The sequence below is a fragment of the Lepisosteus platostomus genome, chromosome 5, assembly GCF_059453375.1.
Source record: "Lepisosteus platostomus isolate fLepPlt1 chromosome 5, fLepPlt1.hap1, whole genome shotgun sequence".
NCBI lineage: Eukaryota > Metazoa > Chordata > Actinopteri > Semionotiformes > Lepisosteidae > Lepisosteus > Lepisosteus platostomus.
In genome coordinates, this window is record NC_142615.1 from 69,992,775 (window position 1) to 70,009,100 (window position 16,326).

At 55.8% G+C, this 16,326-nt stretch overlaps 1 protein-coding gene and 1 long non-coding RNA gene across 2 annotated transcripts in view; one reads left to right on the forward strand and one right to left on the reverse strand.

Moving 5' to 3' along the window:
- Positions 1 to 4,732: 4,732 nt before the first annotated feature.
- Positions 4,733 to 7,087, reverse strand: LOC148671991 (uncharacterized). The gene is made up of 2 exons (XR_015936670.1): positions 6,742 to 7,087; positions 4,733 to 5,664 (listed from the first exon to the last, which is right to left on the reverse strand). It is a non-coding gene; the product is annotated as an uncharacterized LOC148671991 (long non-coding RNA).
- A 113-nt stretch (positions 7,088 to 7,200) lies between these two features.
- Positions 7,201 to 16,326, forward strand: part of abhd16a (abhydrolase domain containing 16A, phospholipase) — a 55,653-nt gene continuing 46,527 nt past the window's right edge. Inside the window, exons 1-6 of the mRNA XM_088631801.1 lie at positions 7,201 to 7,362; positions 10,518 to 10,574; positions 10,667 to 10,733; positions 12,626 to 12,712; positions 15,307 to 15,392; positions 15,547 to 15,620. Coding sequence (XP_088487927.1) covers positions 7,261 to 7,362; positions 10,518 to 10,574; positions 10,667 to 10,733; positions 12,626 to 12,712; positions 15,307 to 15,392; positions 15,547 to 15,620 — 473 coding nt within the window. The 5' untranslated portion in view covers positions 7,201 to 7,260. The remainder of the gene's footprint in view (positions 7,363 to 10,517; positions 10,575 to 10,666; positions 10,734 to 12,625; positions 12,713 to 15,306; positions 15,393 to 15,546; positions 15,621 to 16,326) is intronic.

A 16,326-nucleotide genomic window follows, 5' to 3' on the forward strand; every position in this document is an offset into this window, starting at 1 on the left:
CTGGGCTCCCTCCCCTCTCTCCCCTCTCCCCCTCTCCTCTCTCCCTCTCTCTCCTTTCTCCTCTCTCTCCCCCTCTCCTCTCTCCTTTCTCCCCTCTCCTCTCTCTCCTCTCAGTCCTGCAGTTTCATACAGTCCCTCAGCCAGACTGAAAACACAAGGAACTGAGCTGTACTGCACTGTCCTGTGTTTTTACCCTGATCTCACTGGGCTGTACTGCACTGTCCTGTGTTTTTACCCTGATCTCACTGGGCTCTACTGCACTGTCCTGTGTTTTTACCCTGATCTCACTGGGCTGTAATAATGATGATAATAATAATAATAATGTTTATTAGCCCTATACAATTTCTTGCATTAGGAATTTGTCTTTTTGCGTACCCCAGCTTTTCTCTATGGAGACACAGACACACAGACAGGGAGAGAAGCTTGGGATCAGAGCACAGGGTTTGCCATTGTATGACGCCCCTGGAGCAGTTACAGTAAGGATCTGCGCCTGTGACCGGAAGGTTGCCGGTTCAAATCCCGCGGCCGGCTGAGGAATCCTACTCTGTTGGGCCCCTGAGCAAGGCCCTTAACCCCAACTGCTCCAGGGGCCCCGTACAATGGCAGACCCTGCGCTCTGACCCCAATCTTCTCTCCCTGTCTCTGTGTCTGTGTCTCCCTGGAGAAAAGCTGGGGTATGCGAAAAGACGCATTCCTAATGCAAGAAATTGTATAGGGCTAATAAAGAAACATTATAACATTATATAACATTATTATAGTTGGGGTTAAGGGCCTTGCTCAGGGGCCCAACAGAGCAACCTTCCAGTCAAAGGAACAGATCCTGAGCCACAGACCCACCACTCCGCCCTGCACCCCCCTGTACTGTGTTTTTACCCTGATCTCACTGGGCTGTACTTCACTGTCCTGTGTTTTTACCCTGATCTCACTGGGCTGTACTTCACTGTCCTGTGTTTTTACCCTGATCTCACTGGGCTGTACTGCACTGTCCTGTGTTTTTACCCTGATCTCACTGGGCTATATTGCGCTGTCCTGTGCTTTTACCCTGATCTCTCTGTGCTCAGGGGCTGTTTCACACCCCCAATGCCCCCCTCTCCTCTCAACGGCTCTCCTGCAGTTTTCCTGAAGGCCGTTCCTGGGACAAAGGCCGAACTGCGACACCTTCCCAGGCTGAAGAGCCCCATCACCAGCCCCATTGTCCCAGGCTGAAGAGCCCATCATCACCGGCCCCATTGTCCCAGGCTGAAGAGCCCATCATCACCGGCCCCATTGTCCCAGGCTGGAGAGCCCATCATCACCGGCCCCATTGTCCCAGGCTGGAGAGCCCATCATCACCGGCCCCATTGTCCCAGGCTGGAGAGCCCATCATCACCAGCCATTCCAGTCCGACAGCCCGGAGCGACGCTCTCGCCCGAAACTGAGCCTCTCACACAGAGAGCCCCGACTGACGTCCCTCTGTCCTCTCACACAGAGAGCCCCGACTGACGTCCCTCTGTCCTCTCACACAGAGAGCCCCGACTGACGTCCCTCTGTCCTCTCACACAGAGAGCCCCGACTGACGTCCCTCTGTCCTCTCACACAGAGAGCCCCGACTGACGTCCCTCTGTCCTCTCACACAGAGAGCCCCGACTGACGTCCCTCTGTCCTCTCACACAGAGCCCTGACTGACGTCCCTCTGTCCTCTCACACAAAGAGCCCCGACTGACGTCCCTCTGTCCTCTCACACAGAGAGCCCCGACTGACGTCCCTCTGTCCTCTCTCACACAGAGCCCCGACTGACGTCCCTCTGTCCTCTCACACAGAGAGCCCCGACTGACGTCCCTCTGTCCTCTCACACAGAGAGCCCCGACTGACGTCCCTCTGTCCTCTCACACAGAGAGCCCCGACTGACGTCCCTCTGTCCTCTCACACAGAGAGCCCCGACTGACGTCCCTCTGTCCTCTCACACAGAGAGCCCCGACTGACGTCCCTCTGTCCTCTCACACAGAGCCCTGACTGACGTCCCTCTGTCCTCTCACACAAAGAGCCCCGACTGACGTCCCTCTGTCCTCTCACACAGAGAGCCCCGACTGACGTCCCTCTGTCCTCTCTCACACAGAGCCCCGACTGACGTCCCTCTGTCCTCTCACACAGAGAGCCCCGACTGACGTCCCTCTGTCCTCTCTCACACAGAGCCCTGACTGACGTCCCTCTGTCCTCTCACACAGAGAGCCCCGACTGACGTCCCTCTGTCCTCTCACACAGAGAGCCCCGACTGACGTCCCTCTGTCCTCTCACACAGAGAGCCCCGACTGACGTCCCTCTGTCCTCTCTCACACAGAGCCCTGACTGACGTCCCTCTGTCCTCTCACACAGAGAGCCCCGACTGACGTCCCTCTGTCCTCTCACACAGAGAGCCCCGACTGACGTCCCTCTGTCCTCTCACACAGAGAGCCCCGACTGACGTCCCTCTGTCCTCTCACACAGAGAGCCCCGACTGACGTCCCTCTGTCCTCTCACACAGAGAGCCCCGACTGACGTCCCTCTGTCCTCTCACACAGAGAGCCCCGACTGACGTCCCTCTGTCCTCTCACACAGAGAGCCCCGACTGACGTCCCTCTGTCCTCTCTCACACAGAGCCCCGACTGACGTCCCTCTGTCCTCTCTCACAGAGAGCCCTGACTGACGTCCCTCTGTCCTCTCACACAGAGAGCCCCGACTGACGTCCCTCTGTCCTCTCACACAGAGAGCCCCGACTGACGTCCCTCTGTCCTCTCACACAGAGCCCTGACTGACGTCCCTCTCACACAGAGAGCCCCGACTGACGTCCCTCTGTCCTCTCACACAGAGCCCTGACTGACGTCCCTCTCACACAGAGAGCCCTGACTGACGTCCCTCTGTCCTCTCACACAGATAGCCCTGACTGACGTCCCTTTCACACAGAGAGCCCTGACTGACGTCCCTCTGTCCTCTCACACAGAGCCCTGACTGACGTCCCTTTCACACAGAGAGCCCACGACTGACGTCCCTCTGTCCTCTCACACAGAGAGCCCCGACTGACGTCCCTCTGTCCTCTCACACAGAGAGCCCTGACTGACGTCCCTCTGTCCTCTCACACAGATAGCCCTGACTGACGTCCCTTTCACACAGAGAGCCCTGACTGACGTCCCTCTGTCCTCTCACACAGAGCCCTGACTGACGTCCCTTTCACACAGAGAGCCCACGACTGACGTCCCTCTGTCCTCTCACACAGAGAGCCCCGACTGACGTCCCTCTGTCCTCTCACACAGAGAGCCCTGACTGACGTCTCTCTGTCCTCTCACACGAGCCCTGACTGATGTCCCTCTCACACAGAGACCCCTGACTGACGTCCCTCTGTCCTCTCTCACACAGAGCCCTGACTGACGTCCCTCTCACACAGAGAGCCCTGACTGACGTCCCTCTGTCCTCTCACACAGATAGCCCTGACTGACGTCCCTTTCACACAGAGAGCCCTGACTGACGTCCCTCTGTCCTCTCACACAGAGCCCTGACTGACGTCCCTCTCACACAGAGAGCCCTGACTGACGTCCCTCTGTCCTCTCACACAGAGCCCTGACTGACGTCCCTCTGTCCTCTCACACAGAGAGCCCTGACTGACGTCCCTCTGTCCTCTCACACAGAGCCCTGACTGATGTCCCTCTCACACAGAGAGCCCTGACTGACGTCCCTCTGTCCTCTCACACAGATAGCCCTGACTGACGTCCCTTTCACACAGAGAGCCCTGACTGACGTCCCTTTCACACAGAGAGCCCTGACTGACGTCCTTCTGTCCTCTCACACACAGTCCTGTTGTCCCCCTGTCCTGATCTCTGACAGTCCTGAGAGGAATCTTCTAGACTGGTCTGGAACAGTCCATACAGCTCCAGACTGGACTGGTCAAGACTGTAGTGGACTGGTCTGTACTGGACTGTAAGGGCTGTCCAGCCATCAGCAGCTCTTCAATTCGTCCTGGGCCTTAGTACACATGCACAGGCCCACAGTGGCTGGAGACACGCGTGAAACCCCGGGGCGCAGCTCCGCCTCGGCTGTACACCCGTGTCCGTGACTGGTGCACTGCAGGCCAGAAGGGGCGGCTGTGAATTCACCGGGTCCGGTTACACGGATTCCCGGAGCTGTCGCTAAGCGTGACTGCGGCCGGAGAGTTTTTATTCATCGCCAATAATGTAAGTAAACAATGTAATGTAATAATAATGCAAGTAAACAAGACGGGGGGCACAGGCGCACTTCCTGTCGCTCGGTTACCGTGACAACAGACAGTGCTTCCGACCTCAGGTTACAGAAACACCGCCCCTGCGAGGGCAGAACCAATCAGCCTTTAGACTGCAGCCCTAGCAACCAATAGGAGGGCTAGTTATACTTCCTCATTTTAACCCTTAAGCAGTCGATGGCGGACTGAACTAAACCAGCCAAAAGCGTGGAAAAGACACGATATTATAAACATAAAATGAAGTGGTCTGGAAAGTACCCTGTGTTTGAGCATTTTAAAATGGTTGTAAGGGGGTATTTGCAGACTATTTCGAAGTGCAAAAATATGAAAGCAGTGCAGACATTATTTTTATTTAATTTGTTTAACCTTTTTTCATAACTTGAATTTGTGTAGTAATATGTACCCCTGACGATATTGTTGTCTTGAATTGTTATATGTACTCTTGTTTGTATTGTCATTTTTGTTCTTTTGTTAAGCATAAATAAAAAAAATGTGTGGAAAAGAATATATTTTACCTAAACTTTAATTGACTTTATACAATACGCAATTTTGAAACCACAATATTTTAAGAGTTGCAATAATAAATGCAACCGAACAATTATGATCGAGCGTTTCTTTCGTGTCCTCAAGGAGAAAGTCATTTTTAGTGATGGACGATGATCCTTTAATTTCTGCGAGAACTGAATACATTACTCTCCCCACGCCGCCAACAACTAAAGACATTCATTTTCAAATACTGAACAACACATCTCCCTCTAAGGAATGGCCGAGACCAGGGTTTTATTTCGACTGTCACACCCGGCTGTACTTTTTTGTGGATCCGTGGATAACGTAACTGAAGTTTTCCTCAAGTCCCCGTTCACCCTGCCTGCACCGTGGTCCACTAACAGTCGTGTTTCATGGATACTGAACCTTTCAGGATATTGTTTTGGTGTTCTGAATTCAGTCAGAGAAGTTCGTATGTTGTTCTCACGTTGGCAAAGTTTTTCATCCATATAGAGCCAAAACAAAAAACTCCCGTGTGCTTTAAAGCATTTAAAAAAATCATTTAATTCATACTCCAATGCATGGTTTACAGAAATCTTTTAGCATATAAATAACATTCTGACTCCTAAAACCACCCAGCCTTCGTACTGTTGATAAGGCTCCGATCTGTGCTTGTTTTGCTTATGTGATGTTGTCTTTGTGCTGTCATGGCGATACCCGTGCTGGTCGTATTGTCTGTTTTGTATATAAAAAAAAAATCAAGAAAAGTCCAAAACAGTCGATGGCGGACTGAATTCAACCAGCCAAAAGCGTCAAACAGAGAATATTTTTTACATCTGGCAGCGGGTCTGAACTTTAATTGACCTTATTATAACGCGGGATGTGGAAGCGCCTCGGCCGGTAACGTCGGAGTCTGTAAAACGAAACTCTGAGCGGCTCCGGCGACCCCGAGTCTGTAAGAGAGGGCGAGAAAGGCCACAGGCTGGAGCGGGTCAGTGTCTCCAGTTACATCCCTTAGTAGCTGACTGTTCCCAGGAGCTCACCCAGCTTCAACAACAGGGCTGGGCAGCTTGTTCCCCCCTCCCGCCCCTCTCTGTGTACAGTAGAGCCTCCTGTCCTGACTGGAGGAGCTCATCCAGCTGTGTCTGGAGAGAAGCCAGGGTATCAGCTTGTTCCCCCCTCCCACCCCTCTCTGTGTACAGTAGAGCCTCCTGTCCTGACTGGAGGAACTCACCCAGCTGTGTCTGGAGAGAAGCCATGGTATCGGCTTGTTCCCCCCCTCCCGCCCCTCTCTGTGTACAGTAGAGCCTCCTGTCCTGACTGGAGGAGCTCACCCAGCTGTGTCTGGAGAGAAGCCAGGGTATCAGCCTGTTCCCCCCTCCCACCCCTCTCTGTGTACAGTAGCCTCCTGTCGTGACTGGAGGAGCTCACCCAGCTGTGTCTGGAGAGAAGCAAGGGTATCAGCTTGTTCCCCCCTCCCACCCCTCTCTGTGTACAGTAGAGCCTCCTGTCCTGACTGGAGGAGCTCACCCAGCTGTGTCTGGAGAGAAGCCAGGGTATCAGCTTGTTCCCCCCTCCCACCCCTCTCTGTGTACAGTATCCTCCTGTCCTGACTGGAGGAGCTCACCCAGCTGTGTCTGGAGAGAAGCCAGGGTATCAGCTTGTTCCCCCCTCCCGCCCCTCTCTGTGTACAGTAGAGCCTCCTGTCCTGACTGGAGGAGCTCACCCAGCTGTGTCTGGAGAGAGGCCAGGGTATCAGCTTGTTCCCCCCTCCCACCCCTCTCTGTGTACAGTAGAACCTCCTGTCCTGACTGGAGGAGCTCACCCAGCTGTGTCTGGAGAGAGGCCAGGGTATCAGCTTGTTCCCCCCTCCCACCCCTCTCTGTGTACAGTAGCCTCCTGTCCTGACTGGAGGAGCTCACCCAGCTGTGTCTGGAGAGAAGTCAGGGTATCGGCTCCAACAACAGGGCTGGACAGCTTGTTCCCCCCTCCCACTCCCCTCTGTGTACAGCTTCCTCCTGTATACTTACTCTGTTATGCTGTTTTGTACTATAACCAGAAGTGTTTATGTCAGGTCAGGGTGCCGAGAGGAGTTCATCGTTCCAGAGAAAGGAAATCGATGTCGGTCCAGCATGATTTTAAAAACGTCTGTTCCGACCAGCAGCAGAGAGTTCTAACCACAGTTTTCTTGTTTCAGAAGATAGGCGGTACTCAGGAAAAGTAAGGACTGATGGTTTCTTCATCCAGATGGTGTGCAAAAAGCATAAGTCTCAGTCTGAATGTGTTATAATATTGGCTCACGGAGTCTCTAACTATCATTAACCTCCGACTCCTGGTGTTTCCTTGAGCTCGGACTCCCCACGTGTACACCTGCGGATGTCATGTGTACTTCTCTTTGCATCGCATGTTTTCGCCCTGTTGTGTCTGCTGGCCCTCGGTCCTCAGCCGCCGCGCGTCCCGGCCGTGCGCGCCCCCGAGCCCGGCGGCGGCGCGGTTTGTCCCCGCCGAGCCGCCGTCCCGCCCCAGACCGGAAGAGGAAGAGGAAGAGGATGAGCATGGCGGCGCTGCGCTTGTGGCTCCGCTGTCTGTTCGGCCCCAAGCTGACCCGGATCCACCGGGACCCCGAGCAGGCTGGGTCCGGGCCCAGCTCGGTGAGTGAGGGGCGGGAGGGGCGATCGGGATCCGCGGAGCAGCAGCAGCAGTCCGGCCCCCGGTACCGGCCCAGGGTCGGGTCCGGTCCGGTCTGACGGCTCCTGCTTCTCAGGCTGATCTTCCCGGAGGGGATCTGTGCTTCACTGCGGAAATAAAAACCAGTCGCGCTACAAACAGCATGTCTCTCCTCCCGCTGCAAGAACAGGGTCGTAACCCGACTGTCTGTGTCTAAAGACCTTCACATATACCGTATGAACCCCTCTCTCTCTCAGTGCAGTGTTCATGTACTGGAGTGTCCAGTCAGTGTGTCTGTATGAACCCCTCTCTCTCTCAGTGCAGTGTTCATGTACTGGAGTGTCCAGTCAGTGTGTCTGTATGAACCCCTCTCTCTCTCAGTGCAGTGTTAATGTACTGGAGTGTCCAGTCAGTGTGTGTGTATGAACCCCTCTCTCTCTCAGTGCAGTGTTCATGTACTGGAGTGTCCAGTCAGTGTGTCTGTATGAACCCCTCTCTCTCAGTGCAGTGTTCATGTAATGGAGTGTCCAGTCAGTGTGTCTGTATGAACCCCTCTCTCTCTCAGTGCAGTGTTCATGTACTGGAGTGTCCAGTCAGTGTGTCTGTATGAACCCCTCTCTCTCTCAGTGCAGTGTTCGTGTACTGGAGTGTCCAGTCAGTGTGTCTGTATGAACCCCTCTCTCTCTCAGTGCAGTGTTCATGTACTGGAGTGTCCAGTCAGTGTGTCTGTATGAACCCCTCTCTCTCTCAGTGCAGTGTTCATGTACTGGAGTGTCCAGTCAGTGTGTCTGTATGAACCCCTCTCTCTCTCAGTGCAGTGTTCATGTACTGGAGTGTCCAGTCAGTGTGTCTGTATGAACCCCTCTCTCTCAGTGCAGTGTTCGTGTACTGGAGTGTCCAGTCAGTGTGTCTGTATGAACCCCTCTGTCTCTCAGTGCAGTGTTCATGTAGTCAGTGTGTCTGTATGAACCCCTCTCTCTCTCAGTGCAGTGTTCATGTACTGGAGTGTCCAGTCAGTGTGTCTGTATGAACCCCTCTCTCTCTCAGTGCAGTGTTCATGTACTGAAGTGTCCAGTCAGTGTGTCTGTATGAACCCCTCTCTCTCTCAGTGCAGTGTTCATGTACTGGAGTGTCCAGTCAGTGTGTCTGTATGAACCCCTCTGTCTCTCTCAGTGCAGTGTTCGTGTACTGGAGTGTCCAGTCAGTGTGTCTGTATGAACCCCTCTCTCTCTCAGTGCAGTGTTCATGTACTGGAGTGTCCAGTCAGTGTGTCTGTATGAACCCCCCTCTCTCTCTCAGTGCAGTGTTCGTGTACTGGAGTGTCCAGTCAGTGTGTCTGTATGAACCCCTCTCTCTCTCAGTGCAGTGTTCATGTACTGGAGTGTCCAGTCAGTGTGTCTGTATGAACCCCCCTCTCTCTCTTAGTGCGGTGTATTAACCCCTCTCTCTCTCTTAGTGCGGTGTATGAACCCCTCTCTCTCTCAGTGCTGTGTATGAACCCCTCTCTCTCTCTCAGTGCGGTGTATGAACCCCTCTCTCTCAGTGCTGTGTATGAACCCCTCTCTCTCTCAGTGCGGTGTATGAACCCCCCTCTCTCTCAGTGCGGTGTATGAACCCCCCTCTCTCTCAGTGCTGTGTATTAACCCCTCTCTCTCTCAGTGCTGTGTATGAACTCCTCTCTCTCTCAGTGCGGTGTATTAACCCCCCTCTCTCTCAGTGCGGTGTATTAACCCCTCTCTCTCTCTCAGTGCGGTGTATGAACCCCTCTCTCTGTCATTGCAGTGTATGAACCCCTCTCTCTCTCAGTGCTGTGTATGAACCCCTCTCTCTCTCTCAGTGCGGTGTATGAACCCCCCTCTCTCTCAGTGCGGTGTATTAACCCCTCTCTCTCTCAGTGCTGTGTATGAACTCCTCTCTCTCTCAGTGCTGTGTATGAACCCCCCTCTCTCTCAGTGCGGTGTATTAACCCCTCTCTCTCTCTCAGTGCGGTGTATGAACCCCTCTCTCTGTCATTGCAGTGTATGAACCCCTCTCTCTCTCAGTGCTGTGTATGAACCCCTCTCTCTCTCTCAGTGCGGTGTATGAACCCCCCTCTCTCTCAGTGCGGTGTATTAACCCCTCTCTCTCTCTCAGTGCGGTGTATGAACCCCTCTCTCTCTCTAAGTGCGGTGTATGAACCCCCCTCTCTCTCAGTGCGGTGTATGAACCCCTCTCTCTCTCTCAGTGCTGTGTATGAACCCCTCTCTCTCTCTCAGTGCGGTGTATGAACCCCCCTCTCTCTCAGTGCGGTGTATTAACCCCTCTCTCTCTCTCAGTGCTGTGTATGAACCCCCCTCTCTCTCAGTGCGGTGTATTAACCCCTCTCTCTCTCTCAGTGTTGTGTATGAACCCCTCTCTCTCTCAGTGCTGTGTATGAACCCCCCTCTCTCTCAGTGCGGTGTATGAACCCCTCTCTCTCAGTGCGGTGTATTAACCCCTCTCTCTCTCTCAGTGCTGTGTATGAACCCCCCTCTCTCTCAGTGCGGTGTATTAACCCCTCTCTCTCTCTCAGTGCTGTGTATGAACCCCTCTCTCTCTCAGTGCTGTGTATGAACCCCCCTCTCTCTCAGTGCGGTGTATGAACCCCTCTCTCTCTCAGTGCGGTGTGTGAACCCCTCTCTCTCTCAGTGCGGTGTATGAACCCCTCTCTCTCTCTCAGTGCGGTGTATGAACCCCTCTCTCCGTCATTGCAGTGTGTGAACCCCTCTCTCTCTCAGTGCTGTGTATGAACCCCCCTTTCTCTCAGTGCGGTGTATGAACCCCTCTCTCTCTCAGTGCGGTGTATTAACCCCTCTCTCTCTCTCAGTGCGGTGTGTGAACCCCTCTCTCTCTCAGTGCAGTGTATGAACCCCTCTCTCTCTCAGTGCGGTGTATTAACCCCTCTCTCTCTCTCAGTGCGATGTATGAACCCCTCTCTCTCTCAGTGCGGTGTATGAACCCCTCTCTCTCTCAGTGCGGTGTATGAACCCCCCTCTCTCTCAGTGCGGTGTGTGAACCCCTCTCTCTCTCAGTGCGGTGTATGAACCCCTCTCTCTCTCAGTGCAGTGTATGAACCCCTCTCTCTCTCAGTGCGGTGTATTAACCCCTCTCTCTCTCTCAGGGGTGGCCCTACCAGCCCAGGACTCTGGAGAAGCACACTGACAGTGTCCTCGGCTGGGTAAGTCTCTGACCCGACTGTGTGAGAGGAGGGACCCCCGACTGTACCCCTGGACCCCCAGAGAAACTGGTTCTGTTCCTTGTGTCTTTCAGGCCTCTGGTCTGTGGTCTCTGTCGTACTACACCTCCCCCCTGCTGGCCTGGTACCTCTACAGGAAGGGTAGGTCTGTGCTGGGGTCCAGGCGCCCCCTGTGGTCTGGTGTCTGATCCACAGCCCCCTGTGGTCTGGTGTCTGCTCCACAGCGCCCCCTGTGGTCTGGTGTCTGCTCCACAGCCCCCTGTGGTCTGGTGTCTGCTCCACAGCGCCCCCTGTGGTCTGGTGTCTGATCCACAGCCCCCTGTGGTCTGGTGTCTGATCCACAGCCCCCTGTGGTCTGGTGTCTGATCCACAGCCCCCTGTGGTCTGGTGTCTGATCCACAGTGCCCCCTGTGGTCTGCTGTCTGCTCCACAGCGCCCCCTGTGGTCTGGTGTCTGATCCACAGCCCCCTGTGGTCTGGTGTCTGCTCCACAGCGCCCCCTGTGGTCTGGTGTCTGATCCACAGCCCCCTGTGGTCTGGTGTCTGATCCACAGCGCCCCCTGTGGTCTGGTGTCTGATCCACAGCGCCCCCTGTGGTCTGGTGTCTGCTCCACAGCGCCCCCTGTGGTCTGGTGTCTGATCCACAGCCCCCTGTGGTCTGGTGTCTGCTCCACAGCGCCCCCTGTGGTCTGGTGTCTGATCCACAGCCCCCTGTGGTCTGGTGTCTGATCCACAGCGCCCCCTGTGGTCTGGTGTCTGATCCACAGCGCCCCCTGTGGTCTGGTGTCTGATCCACAGCGCCCCCTGTGGTCTGGTGTCTGATCCACAGCCCCCTGTGGTCTGGTGTCTGATCCACAGCTCCCTGTGGTCTGGTGTCTGCTCCACAGCGCCCCCTGTGGTCTGGTGTCTGCTCCACAGCGCCCCCCTGTGGTCTGGTGTCAGATCCACAGCGCCCCCTGTGGTCTGGTGTCTGCTCCACAGCGCCCCCCTGTGGTCTGGTGTCTGATCCACAGCTCCCTGTGGTCTGATGTCTGATCCACAGCGCCCCCTGTGGTCTGGTGTCTGATCCACAGCGCCCCCTGTGGTCTGGTGTCTGATCCACAGCGCCCCCTGTGGTCTGGTGTCTGATCCACAGCCCCCTGTGGTCTGGTGTCTGATCCACAGCTCCCTGTGGTCTGGTGTCTGCTCCACAGCGCCCCCTGTGGTCTGGTGTCTGCTCCACAGCGCCCCCCTGTGGTCTGGTGTCAGATCCACAGCGCCCCCTGTGGTCTGGTGTCTGCTCCACAGCGCCCCCCTGTGGTCTGGTGTCTGATCCACAGCTCCCTGTGGTCTGATGTCTGATCCACAGCGCCCCGCTGTGGTCTGGTGTCTGATCCACAGCCCCCTGTGGTCTGGTGTCTGCTCCACAGCGCCCCCTGTGGTCTGGTGTCTGCTCCACAGCGCCCCCTGTGGTCTGGTGTCTGCTCCACAGCCCCCTGTGGTCTGGTGTCTGCTCCACAGCCCCCTGTGGTCTGGTGTCTGCTCCACAGCGCCCCCCTGTGGTCTGGTGTCAGATCCACAGCGCCCCCCTGTGGTCTGGTGTCTGCTCCACAGCGCCCCCTGTGGTCTGGTGTCTGATCCACAGCCCCCTGTGGTCTGGTGTCTGCTCCACAGCGCCCCCTGTGGTCTGGTGTCTGATCCACAGCCCCCTGTGGTCTGGTGTCTGATCCACAGTGCCCCCTGTGGTCTGCTGTCTGCTCCACAGCGCCCCCCTGTGGTCTGGTGTCAGATCCACAGCGCCCCCCTGTGGTCTGGTGTCTGCTCCACAGCGCCCCCTGTGGTCTGGTGTCTGATCCACAGCCCCCTGTGGTCTGGTGTCTGCTCCACAGCGCCCCCTGTGGTCTGGTGTCTGCTCCACAGCCCCCTGTGGTCTGGTGTCTGATCCACAGCCCCCTGTGGTCTGGTGTCTGATCCACAGCGCCCCCTGTGGTCTGGTATCTGATCCACAGCCCCCTGTGTCCTCTGCTCTGCCTGACTGCTTGTCCATCTTTCCAGGGTACGTCTGCAGCTCCAGACTGGTCCCAGTCAGCCAGTATCTGGGCACCCTGCTTGTCCTGCTGCTGGGGGTGGCCTGTCTGAGAGGTGAGGCTCCTGACTGGACAGTGAGTCTGACTGGACAGTGAGTCTGACTGGACAGGGACTCTAACTGGACAGTGAGTCTGACTGGACAGGGTCTCTAACTGGACAGGGTCTGTGACTGGTCAGGGTCTGTGACTGGACAGGGTCTCTAACTGGACAGTGAGTCTGACTGGACAGTGAGTCTGACTGGACAGGGTCTCTAACTGGACAGTGAGTCTGACTGGACAGGGTCTCTGACTGGACAGGGTCTGTGACTGGTCAGGGTCTGTGACTGGACAGGGTCTCTAACTGGACAGTGAGTCTGACTGGACAGTGAGTCTGACTGGACAGGGACTCTAACTGGACAGTGAGTCTGACTGGACAGGGTCTCTGACTGGACAGTGAGTCTGACTGGACAGGGTCTCTGACTGGACAGGGTCTGTGACTGGTCAGGGTCTGTGACTGGACAGGGTCTCTAACTGGACAGTGAGTCTGACTGGACAGTGAGTCTGACTGGACAGGGTCTCTAACTGGACAGTGAGTCTGACTGGACAGGGTCTCTGACTGGACAGTGAGTCTGACTGGACAGGGTCTCTGACTGGACAGGGTCTGTGACTGGTCAGGGTCTGTGACTGGACAGGGTCTCTAACTGGACAGTGAGTCTGACTGGACAGTGAGTCTGACTGGACAGGGTCTCTAACTGGACAGTGAGTCTAACTGGACAGGGTCTCTGACTGGACAGTGAGTCTAACTGGACAGGGTCTCTGACTGGTCAGGGTCTCTAACTGGACAGTGAGTCTAACTGGACAGGGTCTCTGACTGGACAGTGAGTCTAAGTGGTCAGGGTCTCTGACTGGACAGTGAGTCTGACTGGACAGGGTCTCTAACTGGACAGTGAGTCTAACTGGACAGGGTCTCTGACTGGTCAGGGTCTGTGACTGGACAGGGTCTCTGACTGGTCAGGGTCTGTGACTGGACAGGGTCTCTAACTGGACAGTGAGTCTAACTGGACAGGGTCTCTGACTGGACAGTGAGTCTAAGTGGACAGGGTCTCTGACTGGACAGTGAGTCTGACTGGACAGGGTCTCTAACTGGACAGTGAGTCTGACTGGACAGGGTCTCTGACTGGTCAGGGTCTCTAACTGGACAGTGAGTCTGACTGGACAGGGTCTCTAACTGGACAGTGAGTCTGACTGGACAGGGTCTCTAACTGTACAGTGAGTCTAACTGGACAGGGTCTCTGACTGGACAGTGAGTCTAAGTGGACAGGGTCTCTGACTGGACAGTGAGTCTAACTGGACAAGGTCTGTAACTGGACGGCGTCTCTAACGAGGGGGACAGTGTCAGTAACTGGACGGTGTCCCTAATGAGGTGGACAGTGTCAGTAACTGGACGGCGTCTCTAACGAGGGGACAGTGTCAGTAACTGGACGGCGTCTCTAACGAGGGGACAGTGTCAGTAACTGGACGGCGTATCTAATGAGGTGGACAGTGTCAGTAACTGGACGGTGTCCCTAATGAGGTGGACAGTGTCAGTAACTGGACGGCGTCTCTAACGAGGGGACAGTGTCAGTAACTGGACGGCGTCTCTAACGAGGGGACAGTGTCAGTAACTGGACGGCGTCTCTAACGAGGGGACAGTGTCAGTAACTGGACGGCGTCTCTAACGAGGGGACAGTGTCAGTAACTGGACGGCGTCTCTAACGAGGGGACAGTGTCAGTAACTGGACGGCGTCTCTAACGAGGGGACAGTGTCAGTAACTGGACGGCATCTCTAACGAGGGGACAGTGTCAGTAACTGGACGGCGTCTCTAACGAGGTGGACAGTGTCAGTAACTGGACGGCGTCTCTAACGAGGGGACAGTGTCAGTAACTGGAGGGCGTCTCTAACGAGGGGACAGTGTCAGTAACTGGACGGCGTCTCTAACGAGGTGGACAGTGTCAGTAACTGGACGGCGTATCTAATGAGGTGGACAGTGTCAGTAACTGGACGGCGTCTCTAACGAGGGGACAGTGTCAGTAACTGGACGGCGTCTCTAACGAGGGGACAGTGTCAGTAACTGGACGGCATCTCTAACGAGGGGACAGTGTCAGTAACTGGACGGCATCTCTAACGAGGGGACAGTGTCAGTAACTGGACGGCGTCTCTAACGAGGGGACAGTGTCAGTAACTGGAGGGCGTATCTAATGAGGTGGACAGTGTCAGTAACTGGACGGTGTCCCTAATGAGGTGGACAGTGTCAGTAACTGGACGGCGTCTCTAACGAGGGGACAGTGTCAGTAACTGGACGGCGTATCTAATGAGGTGGACAGTGTCAGTAACTGGACGGCGTCTCTAACGAGGGGACAGTGTCAGTAACTGGACGGCGTCTCTAACGAGGGGACAGTGTCAGTAACTGGACGGCGTCTCTAACGAGGGGACAGTGTCAGTAACTGGACGGCGTCTCTAACGAGTGGGCAGTGTCAGTAACTGGACGGCGTATCTAATGAGGTGGACAGTGTCAGTAACTGGACGGCGTCTCTAACGAGGGGACAGTGTCAGTCACTGGACGGCGTCTCTAACGAGGGGACAGTGTCAGTAACTGGACGGCGTCTCTAACGAGGGTCTGGTGTCCTCAGGGATCGGGCGCTGGACCAACCCTGAGTATGTCCAGTTCATCTCCATCCTGGAGGAGAATCGGAGGAGCAGGAGTCCGGAGAGCAAGGTCGGTCAGGGTGAGGGGTCGCGGGGGGGTGAGGGGTCGGTCGGGGGTGAGGGGTCGTGGGGGGGTGAGGGGTCGCGGGGGGGTGAGGGGTCAGGGTGAGGGGTCGCGGGGGGGTGAGGGGTCGCGGGCTCACAGGCTCTCTCCCTGTCCCCAGAGGAGGCTGTCCTGCTTCGACTTCGAGTTCTGCGCCTGGCCAGTGGACTTCAGCTGGAGCGAGGCAGGCAGCCGGTGAGTGGGGCAGAGTGGGGGTGTGTTGTCCTCAGGAAGGACCTGTCCAGAGTGGATATGTGTCCTGAGTGGGTGTGTCTTGTCCTCAGGAAGGACCTGTTCAGAGGGGGGCTGTGCCCTGAGTGGGTGTGTCTTGTCCTCAGGAAGGACCTGTCCAGAGGGGGTGTGTGTCCTGAGTGGATATGTGTCCTGAGTGGGTGTGTGTTGTCCTCGGGAAGGACCAGTCCAGAGTGGATATGTGTCCTGAGTGGGTGTGTCTTGTCCTCAGGAAGGACCTGTCCAGAGGGGGTGTGTGTCCTGAGTGGATATGTGTCCTGAGTGGGTGTGTGTTGTCCTCAGGAAGGACCTGTCCAGAGGGGGGGTGTGTCCTGAGTGGGTGTGTCTTGTCTTCAGGAAGGACCTGTCCAGAGGGGGGCTGTGTCCTGAGTGGATATGTGTCCTGAGTGGGTGTGTGTTGTCCTCGGGAAGGACCAGTCCAGAGTGGATATGTGTCCTGAGTGGGTGTGTCTTGTCTTCAGGAAGGACCTGTCCAGAGGGGGTGTGTGTCCTGAGTGGATATGTGTCCTGAGTGGGTGTGTGTTGTCCTCAGGAAGGACCTGTCCAGAGGGGGTGTGTGTCCTGAGTGGGTGTGTGTTGTCCTCAGGAAGGACCTGTCCAAAGGGGCGCTGTGTCCTGAGTGGGTGTGTCATGTCCTCAGGAAGGAGCT